Source organism: Arvicanthis niloticus, chromosome 5 (genome assembly GCF_011762505.2).
Source record: "Arvicanthis niloticus isolate mArvNil1 chromosome 5, mArvNil1.pat.X, whole genome shotgun sequence".
In the NCBI taxonomy this organism is placed as follows: Eukaryota; Metazoa; Chordata; class Mammalia; order Rodentia; family Muridae; genus Arvicanthis; species Arvicanthis niloticus.
Genome location: NC_047662.1, coordinates 11,719,156 through 11,733,558, shown reverse-complemented (window position 1 = coordinate 11,733,558; position 14,403 = coordinate 11,719,156). Strand labels below are relative to the sequence as shown.

Genomic DNA, 14,403 nt, shown 5'->3' with positions numbered 1-14,403 from the left:
AGCGTCCTAAACTTCCACAAAGCCCAACACATTCTGTGCGGCAGCCTACCGCCCTCGGCTCCCGGTGCACCCCATCTTTGTCTCTCCCAGGTCCGGTTCTCCCTTCCCGTCTCCCTCCTCTGCCGCGTCCTGCGCTGTCAGCCGGGCCGGAAGGCGCAGGCGGCCCTCCCTCGCGGCGCGGCCGGCCCTATTCCGGGAGCAGGGCCGGGCCCGCACTCGGCGGCCGCACGCGCACTTCCCGCCGCGCGGGCGCTCAGGCACAAGTTCGCAAACAGCCCGAACGCGCCGGGACTGCCGTGATTCAGCAGCGGGCCGGGCGGAGACGGCGGGCCAAGCCCGGAAAAGGTCACCGCGACGCTACGGGCGACGCCCGGACTTCGACTCTTAGGCCGGCGTGGGTGCGGCCCGGGCCCAGCGGCGGCGGCGATTCCTACCTCTGCGGCTCTTCGGGGAGCTCCGCTTGCTCCGGGCGCTGGCTCGCTCTTCCTCAATCGCAGCTGCTATCTCGGGGTTGTCTTCCCCATTGTACCAGACCAGGAGCTCCTCGCCAGGCGCGATTGGCTACCAAAGAGAAGAGACAAGGGGCAGACCAATCAGAGACGCGGTTGTTGGCGGGGGCGGCGCGGCAGCGGGCAAGAGCGGCGCGCCGACCGCAAACAGCTGTCGGGAGGGCGCCGCCGCCGCGGGCACGCGCGGAGGGGAGGCGGGGCCAGGGTGCGCGCTGGAAGGAGGCGGAACCTAGGCCGCAGGCCGGGGACAGAAGGCGGAGCCGCGGCCAGGGCTAGCAGAAAATTCCTTGGCTGACAGGGCCAAGGCAGGGAGGGCACTTGGGACAAACAGGATGATGACCTGGCAGCTTGTCACAGAGGATCGAAGGAGTGCATGCACCGGTTGATCTGAGCCTAGTGCTCAGCCTCCATCACCAGATTCTTACAGCTACCTCCAAGCCTCATGCCACCCACGCAAAAGAGAAACTAAAACATGGGACCACTGTGCCCGTGAAATTCCAGTGAATGAGAAATTTAAAGGGCTATTAAGAAGCAAATGACATGGGAAGGAGTTAGAAGCATACGTTTCTGATTCCAAGCACAAATTAATCCATGCACACAACCACTATTTTAAGTACAGAAGCGCTGAGCTCAGGCAGAGCCCAACCTAACATCCTCAGTGCACAGTCATCAAAGCAACGCAGGCCTGTGAAAACACATCAAGAGTATACATCACAACTTCTAGTTACAGAAACCCCTAAGAATACCTCTCATGAATTATGGTCCTAAAACATTAAATTCTTTACAGTCACACCGGACACCATCATACAACTATTCTACCTGCAACATCCTGAAGAAATATTTTGAGCAGAAAAGTGAGTTCTAAACAGAACTGGGAAGGTAGCTAATAGTTTTCTTTCATTGACAGGGACTCATCTGTTCAGAAAGTTCAAGTAAAAGGCCATCTAAGCCCACATGCTGACACAGATGATCACAGGAAGAGACACAAAAAAGGGAATGTTCTTGCTTAGTGTAGAATGAGTGGGAATGAGACAATTAAAATAACCCATATTGCAACCAACACAGACCAATCCAGACAAGGCTCCCCAGTAGACCTGACAGTATTAGGTGAGGTGAGAGTGTGAGATGTACCAGAACATTTGCTTCCTGTCAAACCCTCTCCCCATAAACAGCTATCAGTCATAGACGGAGGAAGAGTCTTTATAAGGAGTCAGATGGACAGCACCTGCCTCCTGAGACCAGGCAGAGGACACATCACTTCTGGGATGACCAGAGGCATAAGTAGAATCTAATCAAGATGAAGACCAAACTGAGTCTCCCAAGAACTGAAAAGTTATCAAAAACCAAAGGAACTGCCCAAGCCTAGGGGACAAATGAGAGCCAGAATTCTGTTTCAATAAGGATGTGACTGCAAAAGCAGATACAATCTTGGCTGAGTGGACGATCAGCTAATAGAATATTGCCTAGGTGCTGGCTTCCTGATGTGCAGTGCACTGTGGCTATTTGAGAATCTGGTCCTAGAGTTTTTGTTTGTTGTTTGTTTGGCTTTTTGAGACAGGGTCTCACTCACTATGTAACTTGGACTGGCCTGGAACTCTAGTAGACTAGGCTAGCTTTGAACTCAGAGATCCACCTGCCCCTACCTCCAAAGCAGTAGCATTAAAAGTGTGAGCACAACACTCAGTCCTTATTTTTGTTTTAAAGAGGAAATCCCATCAGCGATGTTGAGTTTGGACAGTGTGATGATTTGTATATGCTTGGCCCACGGAGTGGCACTCTTCAAAGGTGTGGCCCTGTTGGAATAGGTTTGTCAATGTGGGTGTGGGCTTTAAGACTCTCCCTCATCCTAGCTGCCCAAAAGCCAGTATTCTGCTAGTAGCCATCCTTGGGACAAGACCCCACCCAGCTAAATTTAGGTCCAGGCATGGTAGTATAAGCCTTTAATCCCAGGAGGCAAAGACAAACAGATCTCTGAGTTCAAGGCTAGCCTAGAACAAAGCAAGTTCTAGGTGAAGAAAAACTTAAATCCAGGCTTGGTGAAACACACCTTTAGTCCCAGTGTTTAGGAGACAGGCATCCAGATCTCTGAGTTCAGTCAGTCTACAGAGCAAGTTCCAGGACAGCCAAGCTTAGGCAGTGAAGGAGTTGGAAAACAGAAAGCTGATGATGATGTAATAGAACAAGGGGCCATGTATCCAGCTCCTGCAAGCAGCAGAACTCGGCAGCTTTGACCACATGACTCTGGCTTTAGAGTCCAGAATAGAAAGGAATACTGTAACAATTGATGCTGGTTAGCTGGAGCTAAGAAATTAGCAGTGATTAAGAAGAGACCGGCATCACTGAGGTGAAATCTTCTGGGAAATGTTTTCTGAGAGCACAAAGATGCTGTGTTCTAGAGATAGCCAAGGGTGTAACCCCATGGCGCACCTGGACTTGGTAACGGGTAAGAGCCCCCCAAGTGGTACTGGATTTGAAGGCATGAAAGGGTCATGAAGAGCAGCTGAGGCTCAGCACTGTGAGAGGCCAAGGAAGGCAATGGTGAAGGTGCAGCCTCAGTTCCAGTTGACAGCCTAGGACTGAAGGTCCTGTAAAGGATTTGAGGCTTGGCACCATGAAGAGAGCCTGTGAAGCCTAGTTGCAGTGGAAGACCCCGACACATCGGAGATGCCAGTACCATGGGATGGTCACCAGGAACAGCCACATCAGTGGAGTGGATCAACCTGAGCTTAGAGTGCTACAGAGGGCAGAGCTGGAGAAGTGACGCCAGCCCTTTGGAGAAGCACAGAAGATTCTGAGTGGATACTAGACATTGAAACAAGAAGATATAGCATTGAAGTTGCCTTGGAGACCCAAAGATTTTCAAGGTGCCAGAGCCATGGGCTGTCTGCTGAGGAAAGCTGCTAACAGGGAGTGGAACCAGACCAGGAGAAAGAAGTGTGTTGCAGTCAACAAAGATAAAAAAGGAGTTGGAGATCTGAAGACTGCTTTGACATCAGTCTTGGAGATGCAGAGTTTGGAGTTTGTCCAGCTGATTTCCTGTCTTGATTTGGGGATTACAGTTAAGTGACTGGATGAATCTCAGAAGAGACTTTGAACTTTGGACATTTAACACTGTTGAGACTGCTATAGACTAAGGGGACTTTTGAAGTTGGACTAAATGTCTTTGCATTATGCTATGTTCAGGTGTGGCCCCCACAGACTCCTGTGTTTGAACAAGCCTATGGGGACCAGGGAGTGGAATGTGATGGTTCGTATATACTCGGCCTAGGAGTGGCACTATTAGAAGATGTGGCCCTGTGGAGTAGGTGTGTCACTGTGGATATGGGCTATAAGACCGTCCTCCGAGCTGCCTGGAAACCAGTCTTCTCCTAGCAGCCTTCAGATGAAGATGTAGAACTCTCAGCTCCTCCTGCTCCATGCCTGCCTGGACACTGCCATGTTCTCACCTTGATGATAATGGACTGAACATCTGAACCTGTAAGCCAGCCCCAATGAAATGTTGTCCTTATATGAGTTGCCTTGGTCATGGTGTCTGTTCACAGCAGAAAAAAAAAAAAAAACTAATGAAGACAGACAGTAAGCATGACTTTGTTTCATTGTCTACAGAACTCTCATTATCTCAAAATATTCAAGTTATTTAAAATAAAAGAACCAGCCACTGTTTACTTTGTTCCTCCAAAAATAGCTAAAATCTGTCCCTTTACTGTTTTTGAACCAATGTCTCATATCCTTTCTTAAATCAGCTAAACTTAGCCAAAACCCCTACTTTGACAATCTATTAATAAGCTAAAACAGCCATCACAAACACCTTTTGGCACTCTGATGAACTAATATGATTTGTTTGCCTTCCAAAATTAAACTGTTTTTAGACTATGTAAATTTTAGTTCAGTTCTCTTTTTATGCCATATATAGAAAATGGTATTATTAAATATTATCTGAAATGATTAGGGTTCTAGAAAATATAAAATACAAGCAACGTTTCAAAGTAAAGGGGAATGAGGACAAATATATACTTATCATAGTGATTTCCATCACAGCATAGTCAGAATACTGGCTAGAAGCAAGCCGGAGACACCCAGGCCTCTAAGAACAAGAGTCTGTATCTACCTCTCGGTTGCCTTTTCACTGCTCTTGGGGCATCAGCAGAGACAGCTTTACCTCACAAAGAAATGAGTTAAACATCTACACAGAGATGGAGTGAAGCTCAGTGCCCTGAGCTTGAGCCTCAGCACCAAAGACAGAGAGGACAAAACAATATAAACTCCTGAGAGAGAACACTTAACGTCAATTCAAGTAAGTCTTTACTGCAGAACACAACCTAAAACCTGTGTGTACTCCAAATTGAATAAATTAACCACTTACATGTTGGTAGACTGGTGAGGTACTGAAGGGGAGCCTAGTCTGCTCTGCACTGGGCAGCTGTCCACGTTGTCAGTGACTGAGATATTGCTATAGTGTGGAGCTACAAGCTAACAGACACTCTCTTACAAAAAAGAAAACCAGTATTTTTATTTTGTACTCCTTATCATTTTCAAGATTTCTTGCAAAAAACTAAAGAAGAGTCCAGAGCCATCCACTGTAATTCATTTACAAAGCCTACCTCAGGAATGCTGACTCCTGGAGAACACAGCAGATCATAGCTGAGGGATCCAAAAGGTCTCAAACACACCGGAGCAACTGCCAAGGTCAGGCCTTTGGGTGTACAGAGATCAGCACTAGGCTCTGGCGCACAGCTGGTCAGCGCCACCTGGAGTAGTTATTAATACCCCACACCAACCCACAGCACACTGTCTGCTTTTTATAGCAACTGTATCAATTAATTGTTTATGTTAAACATCTATTCCCAATACAAAAATCTGAAGCCAGAAATGCTCCAAAATTTCAAAGTTCTTTGTGGTGACATGACTCCACAATCAAAACCAGGACAACAGAGCCCCTACATGAAGTTCCGGTATGTCCACTTGTCTCAGATGTATCTGAGATACAAGTCAAGTCTGTATTTAGACATGGGTCCCATCCTAAAGAACTAAGTGTATGCAGATGTTTAAAGTCCAAAACACTTTGATACTAAACACTGCAAATAAGGAACGCTCGGCCTACCCAGCTATCCCCATCCTTAGTTTACTTTACTCAGCTGTCTCCATCCCTAGCTTACACTGCTATCTCACAGGCACGCTGTCTCTACCAGGATTCTACCTTTGCCAACAGAACCAGATGTTTCTCCTGCTTGAGATGCATTTGATAAACAAAATGAACCCTTAGTGCCCTTTGGAACCAGGCAGCATGTCTACTAAAACAGCCAGTGGCTTCAATTCAGCAGAAAGAAATGGAAAACAGTGGAAAACAGGTTTTGGGCAGCCTAAATATGAACATGGTAAAAAAAAAAAAAAAAAAAAAATCCAAATCCAGAGGGCCTAGGAGCCAGGTTTAGGTATAAACATGTCACAGTGGCAAAGCTAGAAAAATACAATAGAAGAACATCTGACAGCCACACACTAACACAACTTGTAGAAGGCCTTATGCTACCACACCTATGAACTCAGAACGCTGCCTGAATGCCCCAGTTTCCAACTCTGTGAAGACTTAAAAAAAAAAAAAAGAAAAAGAAAGAAAGAAAAAATCTATAGAGTTGTCTCCCAGCTTGTAACATATTAGTGGAACCAACTGAATGAAGAGCTATTTGCTTGTTACAGCAATTTGGACATAGATATCTATTCCAAAAGAGGCAACACCTATCTTTCCAGCCCCAAGATTCCATTCTAGAACATTCCATACATGGAATGTACATCTGTCTGCTACAGAAACATGACCAGTGAAAACCAAAGAGGGTACCAGAATCTTGCTCACCACAGAAACATGCCAACATGAAAAGCATCTTAGTAGTAAGGTCCCAAATGTGCTGGGTACCCTCAGCACCAGCTCTCATTATGGTCCCCTTCATCTCTGCAACTAATTTTCCCTTTTGACAGAAAGAAGAAATATATCCCCAAAATCTATCCTGAATATAATCAAAGGAAAGGAGAAGCTAATCCAAGGCGTCACTCACTCTGAACACTATGAGTGTGCTTGCTGTTAACAGGCACCGCCATGGTACTGCAGCGACTCACAGTGGGTAAATCTGCCAGATAGTTCCCAGTGCATCTGTGTCAGAGGAAGAGGAGGGGAGCAGATGCCACAGATAATCAATAGTATGAAGAAAGATGCAGTCTGTAATTACTCAACACAATCTTCTTGCTCTAGCTCTCCACCATATGCAAGGCCTCATGAACCATGTATTTAACATGCAGCTTTGGGTGCATGGATGAACCACTTCAAACAAAGTCCATTCTGGGTCTGTGAAGTTGTTCTGTTCAGTCACAATTAGGCTGCATTTAGAGAATGCATGCAAAGTAGCCAGCAGTAGATGAACACTAACACCGTTACCTTTAAGGTTTTATAGTAAATGGCTCTGTTGATTTCCAGTGGAAATAAATTCTGCTCTTCTCCTGAGCAAGCCCAGTTTACATAGCGCAGCCAGTTGCCCTTCTCCGGATCGGTTGCATCAATGCACATCCACCCCAAATGTGGGTAGTACACCTAGGGATGGAGAACAAGCTTGTCTTAGGATAGGAATGCCTCAAAACAGCTTCATCTTCAACTTCCCAAACAACTTTTCTCACTATATACAAGCACTCTAAAAGCACTTCAAAGAAGCAATATAGAAAAATACAAGCAGAGACAGCAGCTTAGTCTTTCTGTAGGCCTGGTCACCCATCCCACCTCCCAGCACACGAGGAACTGAAGGTCATATGCTTCATCTACACATGTTCCCCGTGCATGGGAAGAGGTAATAACTACAGTCTCTCAGATGTGACTTAGCAACGCGCCTTCGAAGATATTCTGGTGGTCCCACCCAGGTCTGTACTGCTGAGTACACAGTTCAGTGGTCTCTTTCCAGCATGATTTACAGGGACTTCAGAAAATGAACACACATTGTGAATCAACCATGTGAGTGACAAGGTATAACTGTTTTGTAAACTTCACTGTCCCTTAACGCCTAAACCATCCGGCATGTGTGTCAGAACTAAGGTTCAGCAAACATGTTTGCAAAGTTCTAGGATGCTGCAAAAAAAACAAAAAACAAAAAAACAGAAAAGCTAGGACACAGAATGTACTCTAGCAGGAAGCTTCTCTAATCACCCATGCTTGCTCAATTCCTCCTGTGAGATGCTGTCAAAAAACTCTTAGCTGGCCATGCTTTCATTTGAAAGAACATCAACTCTGCAAGTAGTCTGAAGTTTATATGTGCATACATACATGTTTATTCCCTAAAACCAGATTGCAAAATACTTAAGTAAATTGAACCAAAATGACAAATAGTCATTCTTTTTAGGAAGAAAAGACTGATTACTGATTGTAGGTGCCTTTTTTCTCTTTTGCGCGCTCGCTCTCTCTCGCGCTCTCTCGCTCCTGCTCTCTCTCTCTCTCTCTCTCTCTCTCTCTCTCTCTCTCTCTCTCACACACACACACACACACACACCTTGACTCCTTCCATTTACTTCTTTCCTCTCCCACCACATTCATCACCTTTCATTAGGTGACTTTCCCTTAGAACAAAGGTCCTGCTCTCTTAGCTAATGGCTGAGATGCTGACTTCATGAGCAAGCCTGGGCACCCAAGGCTTCTTATCTTCCCATCAGCACCCAAGCCTCCCTCAGATCTTACAGGGTAAGACAGATGGACAGACGGACAGACGGACATAAAGTGTGTCTCCTCTTCTCTCTGTCTCCCCCCGCCTCTCCAAAACAAATGGTATGTTTGACGCAGTTGCAAACTTTGATGTTAAACATAGTACACAAAACAACAAAAGCTGCTTTCCAGTGTTTAAGAGCTATGAGTCCCATTTGACAGCAGAGTCAAACATGGAAAGTGGAGTGGATGACGGACACAGGAGTGTTTCAGTCAGTCTTCCTGATTCACACAGGTATTAGTATTACTGTGCCCCTGGCCTCAGACATAGTCTTTTTCTTCCTTTCTTTTAATTTTGAGGTCTATTGGTAGATACCTAGTTCTCACTGGATCACCACCCACACACTGGCAGTGTTGACAGGCATCAATGGGACTGCAGAGACAGCAGCAGGAGACAGGAAACCCACGGGACAGAAGGCAAAGGTGGCACCTTGACTATCCATCTGCTTAAACAACTACTTGGGCTCTGCTGGAACTTCCTGGCTCTTAAGTCAAAACAAATCTTTGCAAAAATAACAATGTTCCAGTTGAGTAAATTCTTTATTTATTTATTATCTCATTGTATCTCAATGGGAAATGAGGCATCTTCTAAGTCACAAAGATGTGTATAAAAAAAAAAGTTCCATAGAAAAAGATGAATATCTTAGAGGGGATTCAGGAGGGGGTGTGTTTGTATTTGGGGGGGGGGCTTGTTTCCTTTTCTGTTCTGTTTTCTGAGAGAGGATCTCACTCCGTAGTGTATCCATCAATATACACATGAAATCATACAAAGACATCACTCACTAAGTAAAACCACTAGTTGAAAAAAATGAACTATTTATTTTCAGCCTAAATGTAAGAATATAGAAGAAAATATGAAGAGAAAATAATCTAAAACTATAGTTTTCTCTGAGAAAATGAAATAATTCAGTAATTTTTTTCTTTTGTTTATCTTAACTTTCTGCCTTTCCTCTACTGGAATACCATTACACTGAGGTGGAGGTGGGGAAACAGACAGAGCTACCCTGAAGGCTACACCTACATGAAGTATCCTAAGTTTGCTGGATGCCCAGGAAAACCACAACATTGTTACACTTTAAAACAACAAAATACAAAGCAGCAACAATAAAAAAAACCAAAGCAGCAGCAGCAGCAGCAACAACAAAACAAACAAACAAACCAGCTGGGCTTGGTGATGCACACCTCTAATACCAGCACTTAGCATTTGGGAGGTGGAGGCAGGCAGATCTCTGTGAATTGAAGGCCAGCCTGGGCTACATAATGAGTTCCAGGCCAGCCAGAGCTACATAGACCAAGTCTTAAAATAATTAAAATTAAAAAGTTAAAATTCAACTTAAAACTTCAAGTGTGTAGTGTTCTCATTTGTACTGAGCTTTAGCTTGTTATTGAGGAGCTAGGATGAGAACATGATTTGTAACGGTCTACAGTGTAACCTATAAATATTATGGTTTTGATATTTAAATTTTAAAAATGTATTTATAGTTCCATCTATGGGGAAGGTGTGGGTATGCACGTAAATGCTGGTGCCCAAGGAAGCTAGGCGTCAGATCCCCTGGAGCTGCAGTTACTGGACAGAGCCTAGGTCCTGTGCATCAGCAGTATGAGCTCTTACCACTGAACCATCTCTCCAGCCCCATGAAATGCTATTAAGTCCCTTTCGAAAATGAGCAAGCATAGCAGATGGGCAATTTAGGAGAATAACCAAGCCACTGAAAATCCCAGCCAGGCTCAAATTTGATCCTCTTATTCCTTACATCAAAATGAAACAGAGAAGCAGACAGGGAGCAAGAAAGGAGAGCCCTTAACTAAGAACACTCCTAAATCCTTCTTCTGATGGTTAGGGTATAACTCATAGTAAAGTGCTTGTCCAGCAGGTCACCCCTGTGTCACCTCCAGATGCACTGAACAAAAGGACAGACCTTTCTCCCCACTCCTGATCCCTCCAAGTTACAGTTAAGGAAACCCTATTCCTTCCCTGTTTCTCACTGAACACTTGAGGTAGTAATTCTTCTTCAAGCATAAATGTCCTATAACTTACATTTTAATTCTATGTAATCCAGTCATTTTAAAAATAGTTTTAAAATAATCTAAATTCAAAATGCAGTATACATGCCCACTTGGCATGCAACCTTTCCTGGTATGCAGGTCTATGCTTTCTGCAGAGATTTGCAGGAGGTTGCTGTGTCTGGGTGAGAATCAAAGAGCCTTATGTATAGTCACAGTCTTCAAGCAGGTGCTACTGAGAAATAATGGACCTTCAAGATGTGGGGCCTGGTGGAAGGAAGGTCCTTAGGCCATTGACACCACTGCCTCAGAAGGGACTGTAGGATCCTGCCTATCCCTCTATTTCTGCCCCAGTCTGAAATAGAAAAGTTTTGCTCCTACATGTGCTCCTGCCAGGATACACCACAGAGGTCCAAGCTGCAGGACCACCCAATTGTAGATGGTTACTCATAAAACTGTGAGCCAAAACAAACCTTTCTAACTTCAGAGAACCTGTCTTTGGCATCCTGTCACAGTGATGACAGAGAAGGGTCTACATTATAAAATACTGTATGATCTTTGTTATAGAAAGAATACTGATGGCAACCAGAGGCTTAGTCTGGTTTTTTACTCCAGGTATAGCATCTTGAAGTCCTCAAGGAGCCACTAGGAATCCAGACTTTTCTGCCTAAGTCTCATACTCTGGACCATGAGATAAAGTGAATGTGGCTGTGTACCAATAAAATGTCCCTTATTAACTGAAAGTTCAATTTCAATGGTATCATCATGTGTCACAATGCTTAAAAAATATTAAAATGCCTCTTAGATTTGGAGCTTTAAAACACAGAGTGTACGCTGGATCTAGAGACAATCTTTCCTACAGCTGGACCACAGCAGTGAGCATCACTAGCAGTTTCTGAAACAGGCTCTGTCTAAGTGACATCCAATTACCAGGACACAGCAAGCACAAGCACTACCTATCGAGCTCACACACTAACATTTACTCACAACAGTAACTCACACAAAAGGGCTTTGCTCCTTTAAAAAGCTGTATTAAGATCTTCTCACTATGCAGTGATCATTTCTGTATCAATTTCAATTGATAAGCAGTTCTACCTCTTCCCTCTGTCCTCTACACAAAAATTTATTGCCAAGATGATCAAAATGCAATAGAAGCAGCAATCATTCACATAAAAGAACAGTTTCCTAAAAAGGCTATTAAAAAGATAAGCAATACTAAGTTTCAAAGGCCTAGAAAAAAATATACTCTTGTTGGTCTTATAAATCTTTCTAAGGTCTTTTGGGCAAAACTGACCAAAAACGTACAGAAGCGTACAGAAGTTTACACAACTTTTGACTTAACATTTACACTTCTAGGAATGTATCTTACAGAAACTGTCAGACAAGCCAGAATGCTGCATGGAGAGTGAGTTTATTCTTGGAAGAACTATACATACTCAGCAAGAGTAAACTCCTTTAAATGTTCAAAAGAAGGTAAATCATGGATGGCAGGCAGGCAAACAGAGTTATGAGCAGCCACAAAAAAAAAAAAAAAAAAAAAAAAAAAAAAAAAAGGGCAACCACAAAGTAACTGACACCTGACACAGACAGAGCCTGGGACATTGGTGATAAACAAGCATGTTACACTCCTACACATGGTGTGAGAACAGGTACTATTGTTGAAGAGACAAGACAGGAGACGCATGAGACAGGAGACTCTGACCAAAGCAATTCCTCACTAGCTTAGTAACTTCTAAATGCAGAGTTAAAAGAATGTTCAATGTTCATAGAGATGCCTGGATGCTAGTTTAAGTGAACTTTACCTTCTGGTGAACTTTTTATATACTCTTATACTATTGTAGTTTATGGTAAGCACATAGTTTTCTTTTTTGTTTTCTAATTACATTGTGTGCGTGCGTGCGTGCCTGCGTTCGTGTGTGTGTGTGTGTGTGTGTGTGAGAGAGAGAGAGAGAGAGAGAGAGAGAGAGAGAGAGAGAGAGAGAGAGAGATGCAAGTAAAGTCAGAGGACAACTTGAGAGAGTCAGTTTTCTCCTTCCACCATGTGGGCTCGGAGATGGAATTCAGGTCATCAGGCTTGGTGGCAGCACCTTCACCCAGTGAGGCACCTTGCTAGCACTGTTTAAATTTTTAAGGCTTATAACTGGGCCAGGTGCACATGTCATGAATCCCTGTACTGAAGAAGGAATTATGTACTGAATACCAGAGATTCTGATGGGTGAAAACCCTGTGGGTATGCAGATAAAGTGGGTAGAAATGGGTTCCAAATGCATGTACTGTGTAGAGATACAGGGTGTAATGGGGCGCTCAGGTTGTGGCTCTGGCTCTGTGGATGAAGAGTGCAGGTTATAAATGGGTTTCAGGCTACAGCTTTCCTCTTGGGCTCTGTCTTGATCTCTAATGCTTTCCACCATGCTCTAATAGACTAAGAAGCTCTCCTCAGATCTACAGAGCTCTTTGTTCGTGAACCTTTCAGCCCTCATGATGAGCTTCTGTACATTACCCAGGCTGTGGCACTTTATCATAGCCAAACAAACCCAACTGACACAGAAATATTTCCACTTTCCAATAAATTTTTCTCTGAACCTAACATTGTTTTAAAAACTAAATCTAATTAAGAGCTAGAAGAGTGGTGTGTGCCTGTACCACCAGCACTCAGGAGGCCAAGGCAGGAGGAGTTTGAGGCTAACTTACAACCAAGGCTCTGTTTCAAGGCAATAAAAAGCAAAATAAAACAATCTATTCTTTAAAAATTATTAGAATAAATCTTACTCAGAATTTTTTTTTAAAAATCTGTTCATTAGCAACCATGTGAGCACAAAACTTGATTTTAAAAAAGCCCAAAGCTTTTTATCAGCTCCAAGCATATAGCAGCCCATGCCTGAAATTCCAGCACATGGGAAATAGAAGTAAAAGGATCCTAGTTCAAAGTCAACCTAGGCTACAGAGCCAGACTCTGCCTTTAAAAGGAAGGATAGAACTTTTTATCATGGATGGTTTCAAAATTCTGATATTGCTCAACACACCAGGATGGTCAAAAGAAGTGTTACAGACAGTCCAGCATGTCAGGTCCCCACAGTCCTGCTTAAAGCAGATCAAAGCATGCTCTCCTCTCTAGAGAACCTACCTCATGCACTCACCGTGAGCATTCATTCATCTTTCTCTGGATTAAGAGGAATGTGAGTGCTTTCAGTGAAACCTTGGAGGACTTAAGGAGTCAGACAGTCAAGGGCTCAAGCAAGGCAATTTGACACTTTGTCTTAGGTGAGCACACAATGGTCTACTAGCCGGGATGGAAGATTCCACTGGTAAGTAATTTTAAGCAGGTCTTAAGGGGCTTTAGTGGAAGAACAATCACCAAGATGCAGTTCTGATGATAAACTCTTTCTATGATATTAGGAAGAGATTTTCTGATACAAATCTGGGAATATGCCCAATAAATTAATAGGAAATATTTTACATTTTCAATTTATTTATGACAAATATGCCCATTATAATTGGTATTTCTGATATATTGCCATACACATATATACACACCCAAGTCATCCATATCCTGTTCTAACATTTCTTAAAAAGAAAAAGCCCTTTCAGATGTGAGAACTAAGTGAAAGAAATTCTGATGTTTCTTCCTTGTAAGGAAAAAGTCAGTCTTCACAAGAATAAGATGTAAACTTGAACCTGACTAAAAAAAAAGTGCTACTTTCACCGTGAGTTACAAACTGCAGCCTACATATACAAAGTCTTACATCAGTAGCACTAGGATGTGATGTGTGGAGGAAAATGAGTCCCGAGTAGTTCTCAGCTGCAAATCACCATTTCGAGCATACGATACATGAATTTGAATGCAGATGCTAATCTCACAAGACTTGAGTGATGGTTTACACAGCATGCCCAGTAGCAAACTCTCACACTGGGTACTAGGTGCCACTGAATCCCCTTTAGCAGTGACAGCACCTGTCCTACCAGGCACTGCACACATAGGCTGTAAATAAGCACGTGGTTTTCTGCTGCTCCTCACTTTGATTACTAGCCAGGCCAAGCATACCTGCTAGCTTCTTTTGAGAAACTTTTTAAATTAATAAGGTGCTTTATTTGACAGCAAGATTGTACAGGTAACACATTTTTAATAATACTCAAGATAAAGGTAGTATCTTCAATAGTGAA

The 14,403-nt window shown here is 43.6% G+C and overlaps 1 protein-coding gene across 5 annotated transcripts in view; it reads right to left on the bottom strand.

Moving 5' to 3' along the window:
- The window catches only part of Prdm2 (PR/SET domain 2), a 102,156-nt gene that overhangs the window by 53,987 nt on the left and 33,766 nt on the right, over window positions 1-14,403 (bottom strand). For all 5 annotated transcript variants that reach the window (XM_034502068.2, XM_076933793.1, XM_034502069.2 and 2 more), the window contains 2 exons: window positions 6,934-7,086; window positions 435-561 (listed from right to left, as the gene is read on the bottom strand). In XM_034502068.2, the coding sequence (XP_034357959.1) occupies window positions 435-561; window positions 6,934-7,086 (280 nt within the window). The remainder of the gene's footprint in view (window positions 1-434; window positions 562-6,933; window positions 7,087-14,403) is intronic.